At 43.8% G+C, this 22,261-nt stretch overlaps 1 protein-coding gene across 1 annotated transcript in view; it reads left to right on the top strand.

Annotated features, from left to right (window-relative positions):
* The first annotated feature begins 9,527 nt into the window (after window positions 1-9,527).
* LOC120909097 (sperm flagellar protein 1-like) overlaps window positions 9,528-22,261 on the top strand; it is an 84,539-nt gene continuing 71,805 nt past the window's right edge. Inside the window, exons 1-2 of the mRNA XM_040320749.1 lie at window positions 9,528-9,722; window positions 15,771-15,882. Of these exons, the coding sequence (XP_040176683.1) occupies window positions 9,614-9,722; window positions 15,771-15,882 (221 nt within the window). The 5' untranslated portion in view covers window positions 9,528-9,613. The remainder of the gene's footprint in view (window positions 9,723-15,770; window positions 15,883-22,261) is intronic.

The raw sequence follows: 22,261 nt of genomic DNA, 5'->3' as shown, positions 1-22,261 counted from the left end.
ACATAACTTTATTTTTGGAATATCTAAAATATATTTCTCCTTTCCATATTTACAAAATGTGACTTGTTACTTATATGGGACAGCAAGGAATATCTCTGGAATGGAGGCCTCAGTCCTTCAGAGAAACTTTTGCAAAGTGTAACACAACTCAGGTCTGAGCACATACCAGTGAGATCGTTGTCCCCTAGGGAGTGATATATATCCTCCCCGAGAGGACTCTGATTCCTCTAAAAGTAACAAGCCATGTTGTTTTATAAATCTATGGAAAGAAGAAATCTATTTTAAATATTTAGAAATATATTTCGGCCCTAGTGGGTTAAACTGTGTCACCCCAGTGTAGTCTTAAATTTAATTCCCACGCTATGGCCATCTGTATACATGGGTTAATGAAAATCTTATGCTTAAAGTGGTTGTAAAAGCAGAAGTTTTTTTATGTTAAGGCATTCTCTGTATTCAGCCTCATGCACACTGGAAGTTATAAAAAAGCCGGTAACGTTAGCTGTAGAATGAGATTTTCAGCATTTTTGTAGTAGCTTTTTTTTTCTTGGGTGTTTTTTTAGCTGTAATGTATTTTAGCGTTACTCCCATAAAAGTTTATGGCTCAAAATTGCTGATAAACTCTGAATAGCCGTGTTTTTTCGGCGTTTTAAGCCGTTTTCAGCTTTTTTTTAAATTTAGAGCATTTATACAGCATTTATACTCCTCTCTGGGATTTGTTTCCCAGCTAGAAAACACCCCTGCCAACAATTGCTGACAACAGCCTATGTGTGCATGGACACACAGGATAACATGCTGGTGAGTTTATTGACTGCAAAAAAAAAACATCTGAAGCCCAAAAAAAAGCCCCCAAAATAATTACCCGAGCCCGATCTCGATCCAGAGCTGTACCCGAGAACAGCAGTGCTGCTCTCTTTCCCCTCTCACAGGACTCAGTGAGAGCCATTGGCTCCCACTGCTGTCAACCAAGGGGGAGTGAGAGTGGGGCTGAGCTGCGCTGTGTGTGGAATAGATGCACACATCCCATCTTGGGATCGAGCTCACATGTCTTCCCCTATTGCAAACACTTGCTATGGGGGCAGACACAGAAGAGGAGAGCCATAGAGCAGGTAAATATAACATGTTTATTATTTTTATGAAAAAAACGTAAACTTTAGAAACGCTTTAGCTGCTTATGTGACTTTATGCAGTTCCTCAAGCTTATAGCTAGTGAGCACCAGTACTAACTATTTGTGCATTGAGTACATGATGATGTCATAACTATTAGCTAAAATGGTGTAACATTGACTATTGGTTATTTTAAAACCCAATTAGAAGTAAAATTCCTTGCTTACGGTGGAGCTTCCCCCTCGGTGCAGTGCTCTGCCTCTGCACTGCAAGAGTTAAATGCTCATTTATGTTACAGGGATGGGAAAAGTAGTTTTACTTATTATCTCCACTCAGCTGACCCTGTCAAAAACGTAAAAAGTTGCAGGTAAAAAAATCACAGAAAAATCAAGTATTTTAAATGCTTTCCTGCAGTTTTTCCTTTAATACGTTTTTCTCATAATTGATTTTTGTTCACTTAAAATGCAATAAATTCTCTAGCACAGCCCTTTTATTACTTACATGTCATAGCCCTCTCCTTTTCTGGAGGGTCTAACTGCTCTCTGCATCTCAATCCCTCCTTTCACCTCCCAAGCACATGATTTTGCAGGTAAAAAAGTGCATTGTATTGTTTTTTTATATTGCACCCATCATTGCCTAAGGTAGGGGTTTCCAAACATTCTAAACAAAGGTCTGGTTTATTGCCCTTCAGACTCTAGGAGGGCTGGACTTTTCCTGGCATCAGTGGGAATTCCAAACATTGCCACATTTAGTATTGGGGGGAATAGTGTCCTATTGTTGGTATCATAGGGAGGAATAGTACCCCATTTCTGGTGTCAGAAGGAGAACCGGTGCCCTATTGTCGGTGTCAGGTGGCAGAATAGTGTTTCATATCAGTGGGAGGAATAGTGCCCCAAGGGCCAGAAAAAGGCAAGCAAAGGGCCACATTTGGCCCTCGAATTGCAGTTTTGGAGACCACTGGCCTTAAGGCAAGGCAAAAAATAGCTGTGACGCCCAGATGCCCATGGAGGGTGTGGGACGGATGTTGTATTTTCTAATGCCTATGATTTCTTGGTGTTTTTAAGTCGTGTGATCACCTCTCTGTTTTTTATTTTTTTTTGTGCTATAAACAAAAAAATTGTGACAATTTTGAAAAAAAAACTATATTTTTTACTTTCTGCTATAATATCCCCCCTGAAATATATATATATATAAACAAATGTATTCATCAGTTTAGGCTAATATGTATTCTGCTACATATTTTTGGTAAAAAAAAAATCACAATAAGCGTATATTGATTAGTTTGCACAAAAGTTATAGCATCCACAAAATAGGGGAAAGATTTAGGGATTTTATAATTGTTTTTACTAGTAATAGCGGGGATCAGCGATTTTTTAGCAGGACTGCGACATTGGGGCGCTTCCATTTCTAGTCATGGACACAGTGAGGCATGCACATGGACACAGTGAGGCATGCACATGGACACAGTGAGGCATGGACACAGTGAGGCATTGATACAGTGAGGCATTGACACAGTGAGACATGCACATGGACACAGTAAGGCAAAGTGAGGCACAGTCAGGCATGCAGATGGACACCCTAGGCTTATACTTGAGTCAATAAGTTTTCCCAGTTTTTTGTGGTAAAATTAGGTGCCTCGGCTTATATTCGGGTCGGCTTATACTCGAGTATATACAGTATGTGTTTTGGATGAAATTGTAAGTATATGCCTATGCTGTGTTTTTGCTGACCGACTGTGTTGTTGATGTTGACTACCAGGGGTATAGTTTTAATTTCCCTTAAGATTTTCCCACGGATTTGCCATAGGATCACTTTTAGAAGCGATTTTAGAAGCCCCTCCCTCCCACCGATTCCCGGGCTTACATTACCAATTGTTTAGCCCGGAAACCACCCAGTGCGGCGTTGGCATGCCATAGAGAAAACAATGGCAAGATGGCCACCGCTCATCTTATGCCCTTGGAGGATCGAGGTCATGACATCACTTCCAGTTCTCAGGCCATGTAAACATGGCTTTTTTTTTCCTTAAAGCAATATATATATATATATATATATATATATATATATATATATATATATATATATATATATATATATAATTTTTTTGTTTTGCTATAGCAATACAAGTGATCAAAAAAGAAAATTAAAGAAAGTGTAATAATACAAAAAGTGTAATAAAACAAAAGAAACATTTTAAAAGTGCCCCGCCTCCACATGTTTGTGCGCAGTGGTGAACGCATACTTAGGTCACGCCCACATATATGTAAACGGTGTTTAAAACACACATCACACACGTCAGCGCGAGAGCAATAATTCTAGCACTAGACCTCCTCTGTAACTCTAAACTGGTAACCTGTAGGAACTTTTAAAGCGTTGCCTATGGAGATTTTTAAGTACCGTAGTTAGGCGCCATTCCACAATGTTAAAGCATGACATCTTAGGTATCTGTATCTACTTAACAAGCTTCACAGATTGTGTGCATTTAAATCGCATGTGTAATCAAACTTACTTTATGTAGATTACAATCCCAGTCTTCATTCAGATCTCTTCAGACTGAAAATAAATGACAGCTCTCTCCACATGTAGAAATGAAATCAACACAGAGCCTCCAATAGCGTAAAAACATCTAAGGTACCAGTTCTAATGAAAAAAGTATTGGTCTTACATCACAGTTAAAAATAAATCGCCTTTGACATAATTTTAGTTACATGCCGGGTGCCTGCGTGCTGCGTCTCCGACTTCTCCTCGCTCACACTCACAGATCGCACTCTCAGCGGCAAGATCCAGTTGCCTTGTAGCCACGACCCTATAGTGTTTCGTCACTTTCGACATCTTCACAGTTGTCTATTTTAACAGTGAGAAACAGAATAGCAACAAAAAAAATCCAGAAAAACGCATTTAAAAAAAGTTATAAATTGATTTGCATTTTAATGAGTGAAATAAGTATTTAACCCCTTCGCAAAACATACTGGTGGTAAAACCCTTGTTGGCAATCACAGAGGTCAGACATTTCTTGTAATTGGCCATCAGGTTTGCACACATCTCAAAAGAGATTTTGTCATACTCCTTGGCAGATCCTTTCTAAGTTATCAGGGTTTCTAAGCTAAAAAACGCTACACTGCGGCAGTAAACCGCAGTGATGCATATCAGGGGTAAGTGGGACTTTAGATGAAGCTCATGATGACAAAGAACATAAGTTAGGGGTGCTCGGGGAGCCCTGAACCTCCTCGCCCTTCTACATGCCACATCGGCTCCCGACCCTGTGTTTTTGGTTGGCCCTTGGTCTTGGACACCATGCCCTCTGGTACCTGCACAGCTGTAAGTCAACCTATTATATTGGCTTTTGGGGGGGGGTCATTACCTTCCCCCCCACCTTTATAAAGTTCATTGTCCTTATCCATATATTTTCCTATTGCACACAGCGCACATACACGCTCCTGATGAGCGGCTGAAAGCCGCGAAACGCGTCAAGCTACCATGACACCGTGTATGAGATACACAACCACCCAGATATGTGTCCATACCATCTTTACCCTATTGGGATGTTAAGACTGTTGAATGTGCAGATGTTACTATTTTAACAATACTACTCAATATCACTATGGTGGACTCCCCCTCTTTAATTATCATGAATATTGATGTTTGTTAAGCATGTTAAGTACCAGTGATAGCTCAGTCAGAGATTGGCGCCATGTTATAAGTGCAGTTTCTGTATATGGAATTAAGTGTATGTAAACATGTTTTGTATGCAACATTAAATTATTTATATTGCCACAATTTATGGGCCAGATTCACAGAAGAAATACGCCGGAGTATCTACTGATACTCCGGCGTATTTTCAAATTTGCGGCGTTGTATCTTAATTTGTGATTCACAAACAAGATACAACGGCATTTGGCTAAGATCCGACAGGCTTACGGCTTCGTACGCTTTCGGATCTTAGGCTGCAATACTTCGGCTGCCGCTGGGCGGAGTTTGCGTCGTTTTCCAGCGTCGGGCATGCAAATTAGCTTTTACGGCGATCCACGAAGGTACTCGCATGCGTTACGTCGTCGCAAGTCGTTTTTTCCCGTCGCAAAGTTAAGCCTGCTTTTTTATGGCTTAACTTTAGACCAGCCATGTTAAAGTATGGCCGTCGTTCCCGTGTCGAATTTTTTATTTTTTTTTCCTATGACGTCCGGGAATACGTTACGCACGTCGCCGTTCAAAAAACAATTTGGGCGCCGTAATTTCGCACAAAGCACGGTGGGAAATTTCCAAACGGAGCATGCGCAGAACGTTCGGCGCGGGAGCGCGCCTAATTTAAATGGTACACGCCCCATTTGAATTAGGCTGGCTTGCGCCGGACGGCTTTACGTTACACCGCCGTAAGTTTACACGCAAATGCTTGGTGAATCAGACACTTGCGCTGAAAACTTGCGGCGGTGTAACGTAAAGACGATACGTTACGCTGCCGCAAATGTACCTGAATCTGGCCCTATGTTCCTTGTCTTAATGAGCTTTATCTAAAGTCCCACTTACCCCCGATATGCATCACTGCGGTTTACCGCCGCAGTGTATTGTTTTTTGTTTAAATGACAGGGATGGAGGTGCATGACTCTACCCAGTCATGACCTCATATAAAGTCCCACTGTCTTGCTCTAGGGTTTCTAAGCTGACGTTTGGTAACTCGACCCTTCAGCTCCCTCCACATATTTTCTATGGGATTAAGGTCTGGAGACTGGCTAGGCCACTCCAGGACCTTAATGTGCTTCTTCTTAAACCACTCAGTTTTGCACTTTTTGTCCTTGTTGCCTTGGCTGTTTGTTTTGGGTCATTGTCATGCTGGAATACCCATCCACGGCCCATGATGAGGGAATGAAGTTCTCACCCGAGATTTAACGGTTCATGGCCCTGTCCATCGTCCCCTTAGCAGAAAAAAAAAACCAAAGCATAAGGTTTGCAACTCCATGTTTGATGGTGGAGATGGTGTTCTTGGGGTCATAAGCAGCATTCCTCCTCCTCCAAACATGGCGAGTTGGGTTAATGCCAAATGCCGCGTACACAGGATCGGAAATTCTGACAGGAAAAGTCCAATGTGAGCTTTTGGTCGGAAATTCCGACCGTGTGTAGGCGCCATCAGAATTTTTCTGTCGGAATTTCCGGCAAGAAAAAATTGAGAGCTGGTTCTCAATTTTTACAACAAGAAAAGTTCTTGGAGGAAATTCTGATCGTCTGTATGCAATTCCGACATGCAAAAAAAACACGCATGCTCTAAAGCAAGTACGAGACGGAAGCGCTCGGTCTGGTAATTGGAGATAGCACATTTGTCACGCTGCACATTTTAGCATCTTTTAATTCAGCACATTCTTTTCTTCTTTAAAATGCTAGAATAATCAAGTTGTTTTGCTGCTGATATTCACAGAGTTCTGAAAAACGTATTTCTGTATTATTTCTCGTGATCTCATGAAAAATCTTTTTTATTTTTAAAGCCAGATCTCCATAATAATTGTTTTGTATATTTTGAACAAGATCTCCTTTTTTTATTATTAGAAAATTATTTTCTAGTGATCTCCATATTTATTTTTTATTTTTGTGTGTCAAGTTACCACAACAACATTATTATCTTGTATTTTTTAACCTCAAGGAGGTTGGTTGGTGTCCCTTGTTAATTTGACATTGTATTTTTGAAATGTACCTGCCTACTCACAAACAAACTGTCCTTTTTTAAGAAAAACACATAGGCAAGTATTTGTTGAAAAAAATATATAAATTTATTCTGGCTCATAACAAAAGAAAGAGGAAGGCAACGATGGAGAAACTGCTGGAATTTGCGAAGCCTTTAAACCTCAGGGCAGACATCAACGATTTGAAAACCAAAATTGGTAGCCTGAGAAGTCCATATAGGAGTCCATATAGGAGTCCATATAGGAGGGAGCACAATCTGGTCATGGACTCAGAGAGATCAGGAACTGCAGCAGATGACATATATGTCCCCAGTCTGTGGTACTACAACAGCCTGATGCCCTGTACACATGATCGGTTCATCCGATGAAAACGGTCTGATGGATTTTTTCATCAGATATCCGATGAAGCTGACTTTCATCAGTCGTGTCTACACACCATCAGTTAAAAAAACGATTGTGTCAGAACGCGGTGACGTAAAACACAACGACATGCTGAGAAAAATGAAGTTCAATGCTTCCGAGCATGCGTCGACTTGATTCTGAGCATGCGTGTATTTTTAACCAGTGGACGTGCCCACAGACGATTTTTAACCATCAGATAATTTTAAAACAAGTTTCTATTTTTTTCACCAATGGTTTGCGCAAAATGTATAGTGTTTACAAAATAGCGGATAGTTTTATTGCATTTTTATTAATATTTTTTTTTTACTACTAATGGCGGCGATCAGCGTTTTTTTCGTGACTGCGACATTATGACGGACACATTGGACAATTTTGACACATTTTTGGGACCATTGTCATTTTCACAGCAAAAAGTGCTATAAAAATGCACTGATTACTGTGAAAATGACCAAATATTGACACTTTGAGCCCAATTTGGACATTTTCACTTAGGCCCCATATATGCTATTAGATTTTCAGCAGATTTTTGTCTTCAGATTTACCAAAACCATATAATATGAGGTCAAAGCCTTAAAGTGGATGTAAACCCAATTTTTTTTATGTCACAATGTAGAGTATAATATTTCCTATCATCAGTGCCCAGTCTTGCCACACAGAGTTAATCCAGCTCTGAGCAATCCTCTTTTATTGTTCAGTGAAAATTAACAGACTTCCAAATAACCTGTTTAAATAAAAAGTCCTTTCCTTCCCCTTGCTTCGAGTGACAGGGTTTTTACATATCTCGTGCACTAGCTTGGACACATGCACATTCCTGGATGTTTATCATAATATGGGGTCATAATACTTTTATTTAGACAGGTTTTTATCTGGAAGGCTGAACAATAAAAGAGGATTGCTCAGATCTGGATTAACTCTTTGTGGCAAGACTGGGCACAGATGATAGGAAATCTTATTCTCTACATTGTGACATCAAAAAAATAAATTACATCCACTTTAAGGCTACTTTCACACTGAGGCACTTTGGCGCTAAAAACAGCGCCTGCAAAGCGCCCTGAAAGAGCCTCTCCTTTCACTCCAGTGTGAAAGCCCGAGGGTGGTGCGCTGGCAGGACGGTAAAAAAGGTCCTGCTAGCTGCATCTTTGAGGAGCTATAGGAGCAGTGTATACACTGCTGATAAAGCGCCCCTGCCCATTAAAATCAATGGGCAGCGCCGCTGAGCCGCCAGCAAAGCGTTGCTGCAGCCGGCGATTTTAACCCTTTTTCGGCCAAATAGCGAGGGGAAAAATGATGGTAAAGCGGCGCTAAAAGTAGCCCTAAGAGTTTTAATTTGTATGCAATCAGGCAGGCCCTTGCACTACATGGTTTTGGTAAATCTGAAGATAGAAATCTGCAGAAAATCGAATAGTGTGTGGGGTCTTAGGGGTGTACTCACTTTTGTTGCCAGCGGTTTAGACATTAATGGCTGTGTTTTGAGGGGACAGAAAATTTACACTGTTATACAAGCTGTACACTCACTACTTTACATTGTAGCAAAGTGTCATTTCTCTGTGTTGTCACATGAAAAGATAGAATACAATATTTACAAAAATGTGAGGGGTGTACTCACTTTTGTGAGATACTGTATATTCCATGCTAAAGAACATTAATTTTTATCAAGTTGTTCTGGGTAAAGTTCCGCTTTAAGGCTGCATTCACACTGTAACGCCGCGTACGCGGCGTTTTTTTTTTTTTTTTTCATAAATGATTTCCATTGCTGTCTATGCCGAACGTCGAAAGCCGCCTGAAAAAAAGGGTCCGGGACTTGTTTTCAGGCGGCAGGCGTACGGCGTTTCGGCGTTCGGCGTGAGATGTGAACCATCTCATAGACAGCAATGGAAATTCGCCCCTCCAGCGGCACGAGCGTCGCGCTTCAGGCGTATATACGCCGAGGTGTGAATGCAGCCTTGGGACTGTCTTCACGCAAGAGATGGCTGAATGGCGTTGTCACCAGAACAGGAATAGAGGAGAAATCTCCCAACGGGGTCGCTAGTTATGGAAACTACTAGTTCCTTCACTTTCTGTTGTGGTTATGGGACAAAAAATAAATAAAAAATAAGTATGACAGGGGTATAACTTTTCCCTACTGCATCCAAAATAAAAAAAAAGGTTGTATTGTTAGTTTTACTAATTTGTAACTTAAGCAGTGATGAGGCAACAGACATAAGAGAAGTGTCTTGGTATTATGCGGAGACACAGCCTCCTCCTCTGTGAGAATACAATAGAGCCAGGCTGTCCTCACTCACTCACTCACTGATCGCGGTTCTCCTTAGTTTGTCCCTCTCCGCTTCCCGTACATTATAGACATGAGCGTCATGTTGCCTAGCAACTGTCTCCGGTCTCCATGGGAACATACACACAAAGCCCGGAGCCAGTGACCGATCGGAGGAAGTTGTGTGTTCAGAACGATGAACGAGAAGATCGGCGGAGATCAGCTGCAGGAGCTGTATGCCTGGATAGACCAGATCCCTCTGAGCCGCCCCAAGAAGAACATCACCCGGGACTTCAGTGATGGAGGTAGGTGGAGGGGGAGGGGAGGGGGTTCCATCCATACATCGTATAGAGATCACATGGAGGATGAAGTGACGTCATAAGACAGGAAGACAAATCATGGACTTCCCACATGTCATATTCATTTCATTTATAGTTATTGACTTTCAATGTTTGGCCAATAGCAGGGCTCTGTTCAGTGTATATATATACAGTATATATCCGGGAGATTTTACCCCTTCATGACCAGACCAGCACTGTCTGCAACTTAACTTAAACCACTTCCATACCATGCTAGAAAATTACTCAGAACCCCCAAACATTATATACAATTTTAGCAGACACCCTAGGGAATAAAATGGTGGCTGTTGCAACTTTAAAAGTCACACGGAATTTGCGCAGCCGTTTTTCAAATGTGTTTTAAAAAAAAAAAATTGTTTCATGAATTAATAAATAACAAAACAGTAAAGTTATCCCAATGTCTTTATTTAATGTGAAAGATGATGTTAGACCGAGTAAATAGATACCTAACATGTCACGCTTTAAAATTGCGCTCACTTCTGGAATGGCGCCAAACGTTGGTACTTAAAAATCTCCATAGGCGGCGCTTTTTTTTTTTTTTTTTTTTTACAGGTTACCAGTTTAGAGTTAGGTTGCATTCACACCTAGGCGTAGGCGATTTGCGGCGTTTTTTACCACGATATGCTGCGACAAAAAAGGGTCCGGGACTTGTTTGAGCTTCAGGCGTTCGGCGTTCGGCGTGGAGATATGAACCATCTCCATAGAGAATCATGTTATTTCTCCCCTCCAGCGTATTGTAGCGTCGCGCTTCAGGCGTTTTGTCGCCTAGGTGTGAATGCAGCCTTACAGAAGAGGTCTGGTGCTAGAGTTGTTGCTCTCGCTCTAACGTACACAGTGATACCTCACATGTGTGATTTGAACGCGGTTTACATTTGCGGGCGCGACTTACGTGTGCGTTCGCTTCTGTGTGCGAGCACACGGGGATGGGGGCGATTTTTTTTATTATTATTGTTTATTTTACTTTCATTTTAATTTTTTTTATTACTTTTATTCCTATGACAAGGAATGCAAACATCCCATGTAATAAGAATGGTGCGTGACAGGTCCTCTTTATGGAGAGATGTAGGGTCTATAAGACCCCACATCTCTCCTCCAGGCTGGAAAGATTGAGATAAAAAAAAAAATGACCGATCTTTTTCTTTCCAGCCGCGTTCTCGGCTTTGTTTACTTTTTCTGGCCGGGGGTGATGTCATAACTTTGCGCTGGGCCTCCAAAAGATCATAAAGAAATCTCTATGATCATTGTTCACCAATCGCATTGGGAGAGCCCAGAGAAGCACCAGAGGGCGGCGGGCGGGGGGATGACCCCTCCCGCCACCTGTAAGAACGATCAAATGGCTGAACTGCCGCTATGATTGTTCTTACTGTGCACAGAATCACCGGCTGTACAAGATGATATCTGAATAATGCTTGTAGCTGCAGGCATAATTCAGATATCCCCACTTAAAGTCAAAGATGTCATATGATGTCTTTGGGCTGGAAGTGGAAAAGGCCCCTTGCACACAGGCTTTCCAATCAGGTGCTCCTGTCAGTTTTTCAGGGAGACCTGATTGGACGCTCCATTCAGCCCAGAGGCATAACTAGAACCTTCAGGGCCCCCTGGTGCAAGAAACCATGAAGGGCCCCTGACATGTAGTATGATGGGGGGGGGGGGTATTGTGACAGGAGGGGGAAGTGTGACAAAGGGGCAGTGTGACAGGTGGGTGGGGGTAGTGTGACAGGAGAAGGGTACCTGGGATGTGTGAAAGGAGGGGGGCAGTGTAAAAAGAAGGAGGCAGTATGATGGGGGTAGTATGACAGGAGAGGGGGAAAAATAACAGGAGAGGGCAGTGTGACGAGGGGGCAGAATGATGGAGGGGCAGTGTTACAGGAGTGGCGCAGTATAACAGGGGTATTGTGATCAGGGGGCAGTGTGACACAGGACAGTGTGACAGGGGACAGATTGACAAGGGCAGTGTGATAACAGAGGGGCTGTGTGGCAGGTAGGGGGGCAGTGTGATAAGAGGGGGCAGTGTGACAGATAGGGGAGGGGGGCAGTGTGACAAGATGGTGGGCAGTCTGACATGTCGGGGGCAGTGTGCCAGGTGCGGGAGGCAATGTGCCAGGTGGGGGGCAGTGTGACAGGTGAGGGGGTAGTGTGACAGGTGGGGGGGTGATGCAACAGGTGGGGGGCAGTGTGACAGGTGTGGGGGGTAGTGTGACAGGTGGGGGGGAATTGTGACAGGTGGGTGGGCATTGTGACAGGTGGGTGAGCAGTCTGACAGGTGGGGGGGCATTGTGTCAGGTGGGTGGTAATGTGACAGGTGGGTGGGCAGTGTGACAGGTAGGGAGCAGTATGACAGGTGGGGGGGGGGACGGTGTGTGCGGGGTTAAATGTGTGCCTAACAATGTGTAATGTGTGTAAAGTGTGCTGCTTTTACTAATAGGTGTCCTTGTTTCTTATGTCTGCTTTGCAGGGATGAGAAACAGAGAGATCGTTCTTTCATACAGAGCCCTGTGTTGATTGCCAACACACAGCTCTGGGTTGTGATTGGACACAGCCGATCAGCAGGTCCCAGCTGTGAATCATTGGCTGGGACCTGCTGACAGACTTCAGCTCAGTACAATCACAGCGGGTGTCAGTGGGACGTGCCCTATACCTGGAAGTGACGTACCAGTACATTGATGTGCTTGCATGGGCACGGGCACCCGTTCGCAGTACATTGCGGGCGAGCAGTCTGGAAGCAGATATATATGTATAGTATAATAATAAACAAAAATAGATATACTAATAGTAATAGTATACCACAGTGCTAACAAATACTGAACAATGACACAACATACAATAAGAAAATGGCTACAAACGTGTCACATTCTGGCCCCACCCACACCTGCGCCACACTCTTATGAGCATTTTTTTGTGCAGCACTTTTTTCCCACATTTGTCACACGTCCGCATAGGGCAGCCCATTCACTTCGACAAGCGTGCCAAAGTAGCCCCTGCACCTTTTTTGGGTATTGAGCATAGTGCGTTTTTGTAATGTGTGTTTCGGTGCACAACAAAACGCATGTCTGCTAGGCACGCTTGGGGGAGTCATTAACCACTTCCCGAAAGCCCACTGTCATCCATCTTTTCAGTGGGCGGCCGTGTAAACGATAACGGCGGTCTCCGCGGCGGATTCGCCGCAAGATCGCCGTTATCGGTGGCGGGAGAGGGCCCCCCTCCCGCCGCTCCTCCGCGCCCTCCGCCCCTTACCGGAGCCGTCGGTAGCGGAGGAGAAGATCGGATGCTTCTGCCTAGTGTGTGAGGACTCGAGTGAGGGCAAGATGGCCCCCACCCGTCCTCATAGCTTTGCTGGGCAGAAGTGACGTCAAAACGTCAGTCCCGCCCATGCGTCTTAAAGAGACAATTTTTTTGTTGTCATTTTTTTAAATGACAATTTTTTGCATTTATTGCATTTAAGCCTAAATATGAGATGTGACGTCTTTTTGACCCCAGATCTCATATTTAAGAGGACCTGTCATGCTTTTTTCTATTACAAGGGATGTTTACATTCCTTGTAATAGGAATAAAAGTGATACATTTTTTTTTTTTTATTATTTCAGTGTAAAAAATTATAAAATCAATAAAAAGAAATAAGAAAACAAAAAAAAATTATTTTAAAGCGCCCCGTCCCGACGAGCTCGCGCGCAGAAGCGAACGCATACGTGAGTAGCGCCCGCATATGAAAACAGTGTTCAAATCACACAAGTGAGGTATCGCCGCGATCGTTAGAGCGAGAGCAATAATTCTAGCCCTAGACCTACTCTGTAGCTCAAAAAATGCAATCTATAGATTTTTTTAAACGTCGCCTATCGAGATTTTTATAGGTAAAAGTTTGACGCCATGCCACGAGCGGGCGCAATTTTTAAGCGTGACATGTTGGCTATCATTTTACTCGGCGTAACATTATCTTTCACAATACAGTATATAAAAAAATTGGGCCAAATTTATTGTTGTCTTATTTTTTAATTAAAAAAAGTGATTTTTTTCCCAAAAAAGTGCGCTTGTAAGACCGCTGCCCAAATACGGTGTGACAAAAAGTATTGCAATGACCGCCATTTTATAGGGTGTTAGAAAAAAATATATATAATTTTTGGGGGTTTTAAGTAATTTTCTAGCAAAAAAAACTGTTTTAGTCTTGTAAACGCCGAATCTGAAAAACACCTTCTGTCCTTAAGTGGTTAAGAAAAGATGGCCCTGCAAGCGCTATGCATGTTTTCAGGAAAGTGCACAGAAATGTTCTTTCCTGCGCACGTCCCTGGAACGCACAGGTAATCAGCGCATTGATTATCAGTGCAGACCCATCGAGAACCACCAGGTAAGCCCACTAGAGCCCACCAGGGATGCCAATCAGTGTCCATTAGGGATGGCACTCTGTGCCCATCAGTGATGCCTGCCAGTGCCTCCTGATCAGTGCTGCCTAACAGTGCCATTTATCAGTCCCACCCTCAGTACCTATCAGTGCCCTCTAGTGCCCCCTATCAGTGCCTATCTGTGCTGCTTATCAGTGCTGTATATAAGTGCCTCATCATCAGTGCCACCTCATCAGTGCCAATCAGTACTGCCTCATCAGTGCCCGTCAGTGAAGGAGAAATTTACTTATTTACAAAGTTTTGTAACAGAAAGGAAGAAGACCTTATTTTTTTTCAAAGTCTTCAGTCCTTTTTTATTTGTAGCGCAAAAAAAAAAACCAAATGGTGTTCAAATACCACCAAAAGAAAGCTATATTTGTGGGGAAAAATGAATAACATTTTGTTTGGGTACAGCGTCGCATGACCGGGCAATTGTCATTCAAAATGTGATAGCGGTGAAAGCTGAAAATTGGTGTGGGCAGGAAGGGGGGAAAGTGCCCGGTATCGAACGACCGCGCAATTCAGTTGCAGTGCGACGCAGTGCCGAATCGCAAAAAGTGCCCTGGTCATTTGGCAGCCAAATCCTCCGGGGCTGAAGTGGTTAAGGATACCGGTGGACGCCCACTCCTACAATTCGCATCAGAGCCGAATCTAAATCGCAGCTGAACCGCTGAACAGCTACTTCGGAAAAATGCGCAGTGAAGATGGTGCGGAAATTCGCACTGCACATGTGTGAACTTACTGCTAATCATTTAGGGGTAGATCCACAAAAGAATTACACCGGCGTATCTCTTGATACGTCACGTAATTTAAAATTTTGCGCGTCGTATCTTTGTTTTGTATCTACAAAACAAGATACGACGGCATCTCGGATGGATCCGACAGGCGTACGTCTTAGTACGCCGTCGGATCTAAGATGCAATTTTTCGGCGGCCGCTAGGTGGCGTTTCCGTCGAATTCCACGTCAAGTATGCAAATTAGCTAGTTACGGCGATCCACGAACGTACGCCCGGCGCATTTTTTTACGTCGTTTGCGTTCGGCTTTTTCCGGCGTATAGTTAAAGCTGCTATATGGTGGAGTACTCAATGTTAAGTATGGCCGTCGTTCCCGCGTACAATTTAGATTTTTTTACGTCATTTGCATAAGTCGTTCGCGAATACGGATTTGCGTAGAATGACGTCACCGTCGTGAGCATTGGCTTGTTCCGGGTTAATTTCGAGCATGCGCACTGGTATACCCCCACGGACGGCGCATGCCCAGTTAAAAAAAAACGTTGTTTACGTCGGGTCACGACGTATTTACATAAAACAAGCCCCCATCACAGAGATTTGAATGGCACGCCATTACGCCGCCAAAGATACACTACGCCGCCGTAACTTACGGCGCAAATTCTTTGAGGATTCAAAAAAAATAATAACTTACGGCGGCGTAGTGTATCTTTGATACGCTGCGCCCGGCGGATTCTTGCGCAAAGGTACGTGGATCTGCCCCTTAATGTCCAGAGTCTGGGCATATGTGCTCATGATCTTTTTACTATCCTGTCAGCAGCTATTGTAGTTTGAGGATATTTAATTCTTATATTCTATTGAAAATGTTTTTTTTTTTTTTTTTTTTTTACAGTTTTGGTTGCAGAAGTTACAAAACATTTTTTTCCCAAGATTGTGGAAATACACAACTACATTCCAGCAAACTCGACCCAACAGAAACTTTGCAACTGGGCAACTTTAAATCGGTAATGTGATAGTCGTGTTTACTGTTATAAATGGAAATAAATATTGTAGAGCAGGGATATGCAACTAGCGGACCTTCAGCTGTTGCAAAACTACAAGTCCCATCATGCCTCTGCCTCTGGGTGTGGCTGTCAGTGTCTTGCTATGCCTCATGGGACTTGTAGTTCTGCAACAGCTGGAGGTCCACTAATTGCATATCCCTGACCTAGAGCTTAAAACCCAAAAATATTATATATTACAGCTTATCAATAATTAGATGTGGTGGCTGCATTTGTTTTTTTTTCATAGACTTTTTTCTGTTTTCACCTGGTGATCTGGCAAGTAACACACCTCCTGTATTACTGAGACACAACTCTGGATGAAGGAGCACAGTGGGCACCATTGGACAGAAGCATTGTCAGTCTGGGGGGAGGGGGTGTTAGATGTATTAGCAGAGTTAAATGCACTAAAAATTGAAGCCAAACACCAGCTAATACTTTATAATCAGTTACAGCAATATTTTTTTTTCTTTTTGAGATGAAGGTTTTCCATGAATAAAAGCTGATCGTTGTAAAAACCCCTGCTACTGTTAAATAGTCTGTCTCATCTCTGTAACTAACCACTTGCCCACCAGGTGAATTCTGGCACTTCCCTCCTTCATGTGAAAATCACAATTTTTTTGCTAGAAAATTAATCAGAACCCCCAAACATTATATATTTTTTTTAGCAGACATCCTAGGGAATAAAATGGCAGTCATTGCAATACTTTTTGTCACACCGTATTTGCGCAGCGGTCTTACAAGCGCACTTTTTTTGGATAAAAATCACTTTTTTGAATTAAAAAATAAGACAACAATACATTTTGCCCAATTTTTTTATATATTGTGAAAGATAATGTTACGCCGAGTAAAATGATACCCAACATGTCACGCCTAAAAATTGCGCCCGCTCGTGGCATGGCGTCAAACTTTTACCCTTAAAAATCTCGATAGGCGACGTTTAAAAAATTCTACAGGTTGCATTTTTTGAGTTGCAGAGTAGGTCTAGGGCTAGAATTATTGCTCTCACTCTAACGATCGCGGCGATACCTCACTTGTGTGGTTTGAATACCGTTTTCATATGCGGGCGCTACTCGCGTATGCGTTTGCTTCTGCGCGCGAGCTCGTCGGGACGGGGCGCTTTAAAAAATTTTTTTTGGGTTTTCTTATTTCTTTTTATTTAGTTTTATAATTTTTTACACTGAAAAAAAAAAAAAAAAAAAAAATTGATCACTTTTATTCCTATTACAAGGAATGTAAACATCCCTTGTAATAGAAAAAAGCATGACAGGTCCTCTTAAATATGAGATCTGGGGTCAAAAAGACCTCAGATCTCATAATTAGACTTAAATGCAAAAAAAAAAAAAAAAAAAAAAAAAATGTTTCTTTAAGAAGCTGAGCGGGACTGACGTTTTGACGTCACTTCCGCCCAGCAGAGCTATGAGGACGGGTGAAGGAGATTTCTCCTTCAGTCCCGTCCCCGCTCAGCTGCCGGACACATCCGATCCCCTCCGCCGCTACCGACGGCTCCGGTAAGCGGCGGAGGGCGCGGGAGAGCGGCGGGAGGGGGGGGGGCCCTCTCCCGCCACCGATAACGGCGATCTCGCGGCGAATCCGCCGCGGAGACCGCCGTTATCGTGTACACCACCGCCCCCTGAAAAGATGAATATCTCGGTTGTGGCAGCCGCCCCATGTCTTTTTGACATGGGGCGGTGGTCAAGAGGCTAATACACTATGCTGGAGAACTGGATTTTTTGAAAAACAGACAGATGAAAATAGTAGAAAAAAAAGGCAAAAAAGAGTGAATGCAGCCATCACATCTAAGAAATGGTAAGCTGCAATATAAGATTATGAATAAGTCACGTGGCAAGTGACGCAACGCGTGGGGGAGGAGCCTGCCGTGACGAGACCTTTCAGAGTTCCCGAGTGAGGATCTCACTGTACTGTTACTGAGCGGCTAATGCAAAGAGGGGAAATCGTGAGTGCATCAGAGCGCAGCTAGTGCATTGTTGTTTCACTTGGTGGTTGCAGTATTACGCTATTGTATGTTTTTCTCTCCCCCATTCTTTCACAATTTGTCGTGATCTATGTGGAGCGGAGGTGGAGCTGTCCTATTGCTTACTATCCAAGGCTGTATGTTTTCTGATCATTCAGACTCTGAAGCTTTCTGCTGTGGAATACTGACTTTTTAACCCATTGGTGGCACCATCCCTACATGCTCAGGGACACAATTGTGGAGAGCAGTTCTATGTGATTTTGCTCCTATGTGGACTGAAGTCAAATATTTATTCACTCTTATATGTTAGGGATATTGTTTATTTACACTTATTGTTTATGCTATGATATTCACATAGCCTATTTGAATCCGCCCTTGTGGATGCATCATTAGCATCAATTGGTTTGATTGATTGCACCTGATTATATGTATTTGGTATCACATTATTAGTTGTTTTAGCGCAATTTGTTTAATATTTTCTATTGCAATATAAGAAATGGTTCTTGTGGAGTTAATGCCACTTTAACTATTACAATATATAGTAGTTGATTAGCACTGAGCAACTGTGGATCTGACTTTGCCCTGCGACTTCCATCCGACTTCAAAGAACGGAATCCGACTTTGAGCCCGACAAATACCAGATCTTTTGAGTCTGGTATGAATCTTGAGGAGAAACCTCTTGCCAAAAAAAAAGAGAAAAAAAAAAGGAAAAACGGCATAGGGTTCGTCCAATTATATACCAGCCCCCCCCCCCCCCCATCTTCCTGGACCATACCAGGCCACATGCCCTTAGCATGGAGGGTGGGTGCTTTGGGCCCAGTGGGGCCATGAAGGCCATGACTAAGCTCCATGGACAGGTCGAATGCGTTGTTTATGTCATCTGGACCGAGGTAGGCTGAGGCTGCTCTACTATGCCGACTGCCAGGCATAAATGTCAGAATTTCCAGTATTACTTGATACAATGTAGTTGATTTACTAAAACTGAAGCGTTCAAAATCTGGTGCAGCACTGCATAGAAATCAAACAGCTTCCAGGTTTTAGTCTAGGTTCACATCTATTCACATGGGGGGGGGGGGGGCGGGATCTGGTGGCCCCCTTTCTTAAAGGGGGCTTCCATATTCTGATAAGCCCATACCTGCCAACATTTAATAAATTCAAATGCGGGACATCTTGTTGAGCGTGGGGGGGGGGGGGTTGATCAAAGTTGTTGAGCGAGGGATGGGGCCGGGCATATCAAAGTTGTTAACCGGGGGGGGGGGGAATCAGAGCGGGGGGCGGGGATCAGAGTTGTTGAGCGGGGGGGGGGGGGGGGTTTCTTCTCCTACCTGTGTAAATGCCTCTGTTCTCTGTTCCGAATCCCCGCCAGCGCCATCCACCTGCACCACCATCATCCACCATGGTCTGTATTTCCCGCACTGTGATTGGGCGTATAGCGGTCATGTGCAGAGGCGGGACTTCTAGACGTTCGCAGACAGGGCAGCCCCACGACGCACATGACGCCAATACGCCCAATCAGAGGCCAAGCACGGACAACAAACATGGGGGGGAAACAAACATGGAGGCACGGAATGTCGCCACCCGTAATGTCGCTCCCGGAGCCCTGTTTTCCGGGAATCTAGTCTAGTTCACGGGACCCCGGGATACACTTAGAATTCCGGGAGGATCCCGCAGAATCCGAGACGGTTGGGGGGTTTGTAAGCCCCCTGCCCACAGACCCCCTCACCCACCAGCCAGGGTTGTGGGGAAGAGGTCCTTGTTCCCCTCAACATGGGGACAAAGTGCTTTGAGGCATTATGAGGACATGCGGCCTGGTATGGTTCAGGAGGGGAGGAGGGTCGCTTGTCCCCTCCCTTTTTCCTGACCTGCCGAGCTGCATGCTCAGATATGAGTCTGGTACGGATTTGGGGAGGGACCCCACGCCATTTTTTTATTTATTTTGAAACCTGAAGGGCCTGGTATGCATTGGGGTGGGGGGGGGGGGCATGCTGTTTTTTTGTCATTTTTATTTAGCTGGCAATTTTTTATTTACATTCAGCTGTCAAAGAAGAACTCATGTTAACTGCTTCAGCCCCGGACCATTTAGCTGGCCAAAGACCAGGCCACTTTTTGCGATCTGGCACTGCGTCGCTTTAACTGACAATTGCACGGTCGTGCGACGCGGCTCCCAAACAAAGTTGACGTCCTTTTTTTCCCACAAATAGAGCTTTATTTTGGTGGTATTTGATCACCTCTGCGGTTTTTATTGTGGCGGCGATCTGCATTTTTTTTATTGTGACTGCGACTTTATGGCGGACACATCAGACACTTTTGACACATTTTTGGGGCCATTGTCATTTTTACAGAGATCAGTGCTATAAAAATGCACTGATTACTGTAAAAATGACAATGGCAGTGAAGGAGTTAACCACTAGGTGGCGCTGGAGGGGTTAAGTCAGTAGTAGGGAGTGATTCTTACTGTTAGGGGGCGTGGCTACGAGTGACACGTCACTGATTACCATTTCCAATCACGGGGTGAACAGCCATCAGTGACATGTCACTAGGCAGAATAGGGGAATGCCTTGTTTACAAAGGCATCCCCCTGTTCTGCCTTTGCCGGCCGCAATTCCGGACCACCCAGGAAAATCGAGTTCCGGGGACCCGCGAGCACACTCGCGAGGCACACGGCGGGTGCATGCACTGGGCGGCAAATTGAACCACTTTCCTACCTGCCCATAGTCATATGATGTCCACAGATGGGATCTCCCATCCTGAGTGGATGTCATATGAAGTCCTGGGCTTCCTGGCCGTCTAGGGACCCGCCGGGCACTCGCGATTGCCCGCAATCACGGCAGGACCGTGGATCTGTGTGTGTAAACACACAGATCCAACACACAACAGCATCTGTGTGTGTAAAAGTGTCCGACATGTCCATCACAATGTCACGGTCACAATAAAAATCGCAGATCGCCGCCATTACTAGTAAAAGAATAAAAAAAAAAATGCAATAAACTATCCCCTATTTTGTAGACGCTATAACTTTTGCGCAAACCAATCAATAAACGCTTATTGCAATTTTTTTTACCAAAAATATGTAGAAGAATACGTATCGTCCTAAACTGAGAAAGAAATTATTTTTTTATAGATTTTTTGAGGATATTTATTATAGCAAAAAGTAAAAAATATTGCATTTTTTTTTCAAAATTGTCGCTCTATTTTTGTTTATAGCGCAAAAAATAAAAACCGCAGAGGTAATCAAATACCACCAATAGAAAGCTCTATTTGTGGGAAAAAAAGGACGTCAATTTTGTTTGGGAGCCACGTCGCACGACCGCGCAATTGTCAGTTAAAGCGATACAGTGCCGAATCGCAAAAAGTGCTCTGGTAAGGAAGGGGGTAAATTCTTCCAGGGCTGAAGTGGTTAAAGGGATGTTCAGTGTTTTTAAAGGGGAAATAAAAAAAAAAGAAAACATAAAACGCCTCAAAAAGGCAACACTTGTGTTTCTGGTGCCACTCCATTGAAGTCAATTACACTCAAAAGGCAATCTGCTGTGGGAAAAAAAGTCCCTGACCTTTTCCAAAAACACACCGGCTGCAAATCGCATAGATGTGAACGTGTACAATGGAAAACCATGTTAAATGGACTGTTTCTGCAAAACGGAAACCGCACAAAAAAACGCATAGGTTATTGTTAAAGCTTAATTGAACAAACTGAAGTTAGAAGCTAACTGGCAATCATATTCAGCTGCACCAGATTTTGAACTCTCACGTTTTAGTAAGGCACCTTTCACACGGGGCGGATCAGTAATGATCCGCCTCCGTATGTCCGTAAGCTCAGCGGGGATCGCTCCGTATATCCCCGCTGAGCCGGCGAATGACAGGGCGGTCCCCGCACACTGTGCAGGGACCGCCCTGTCTTTTCTCCACTGTCCCCTATGGGGGGATCGGATGAACACGGACCGTATGTCTGTGTTTATCTGATCCGATCCGCAGATCGAAGAAAAAATAGGATCTTCTTCCGTCTGCAAAATCGGATCTTTCCGGAGGCGGGCGATTACAGGTGTCAGCGGATGTTCATCCGCCGACACCCGCAATCACATAGGGACCAATGTATGTCCCTTTTTCATCCGCAAACGGATGGATAAAAAAGCGGACATACGGGCCCGGATTCAGAAAGGAGATACGACGGCGTATCTCCGGATACGACGGCGTATCTCCGGATACGCCGTCGTAACTCTGAGTTGTGTTGTCGTATCTATGCGACTGATTCATAGAATCAGTTACGCATAGATTTCCCTAAGATCCGACCGGCGTAAGTGTCTTACACCGTCGTATCTTAGGCTGCATATTTACGCTGGCCGCTAGGTGGCGCTTCCGTATATTTACGCGAGG

The sequence above is a fragment of the Rana temporaria genome, chromosome 8 (genome assembly GCF_905171775.1).
Source record: "Rana temporaria chromosome 8, aRanTem1.1, whole genome shotgun sequence".
Classification (NCBI taxonomy): Eukaryota; Metazoa; Chordata; class Amphibia; order Anura; family Ranidae; genus Rana; species Rana temporaria.
The sequence above is the reverse complement of the archived record's forward strand: the minus strand, read 5'-3'. Positions and strand labels throughout refer to the sequence as shown.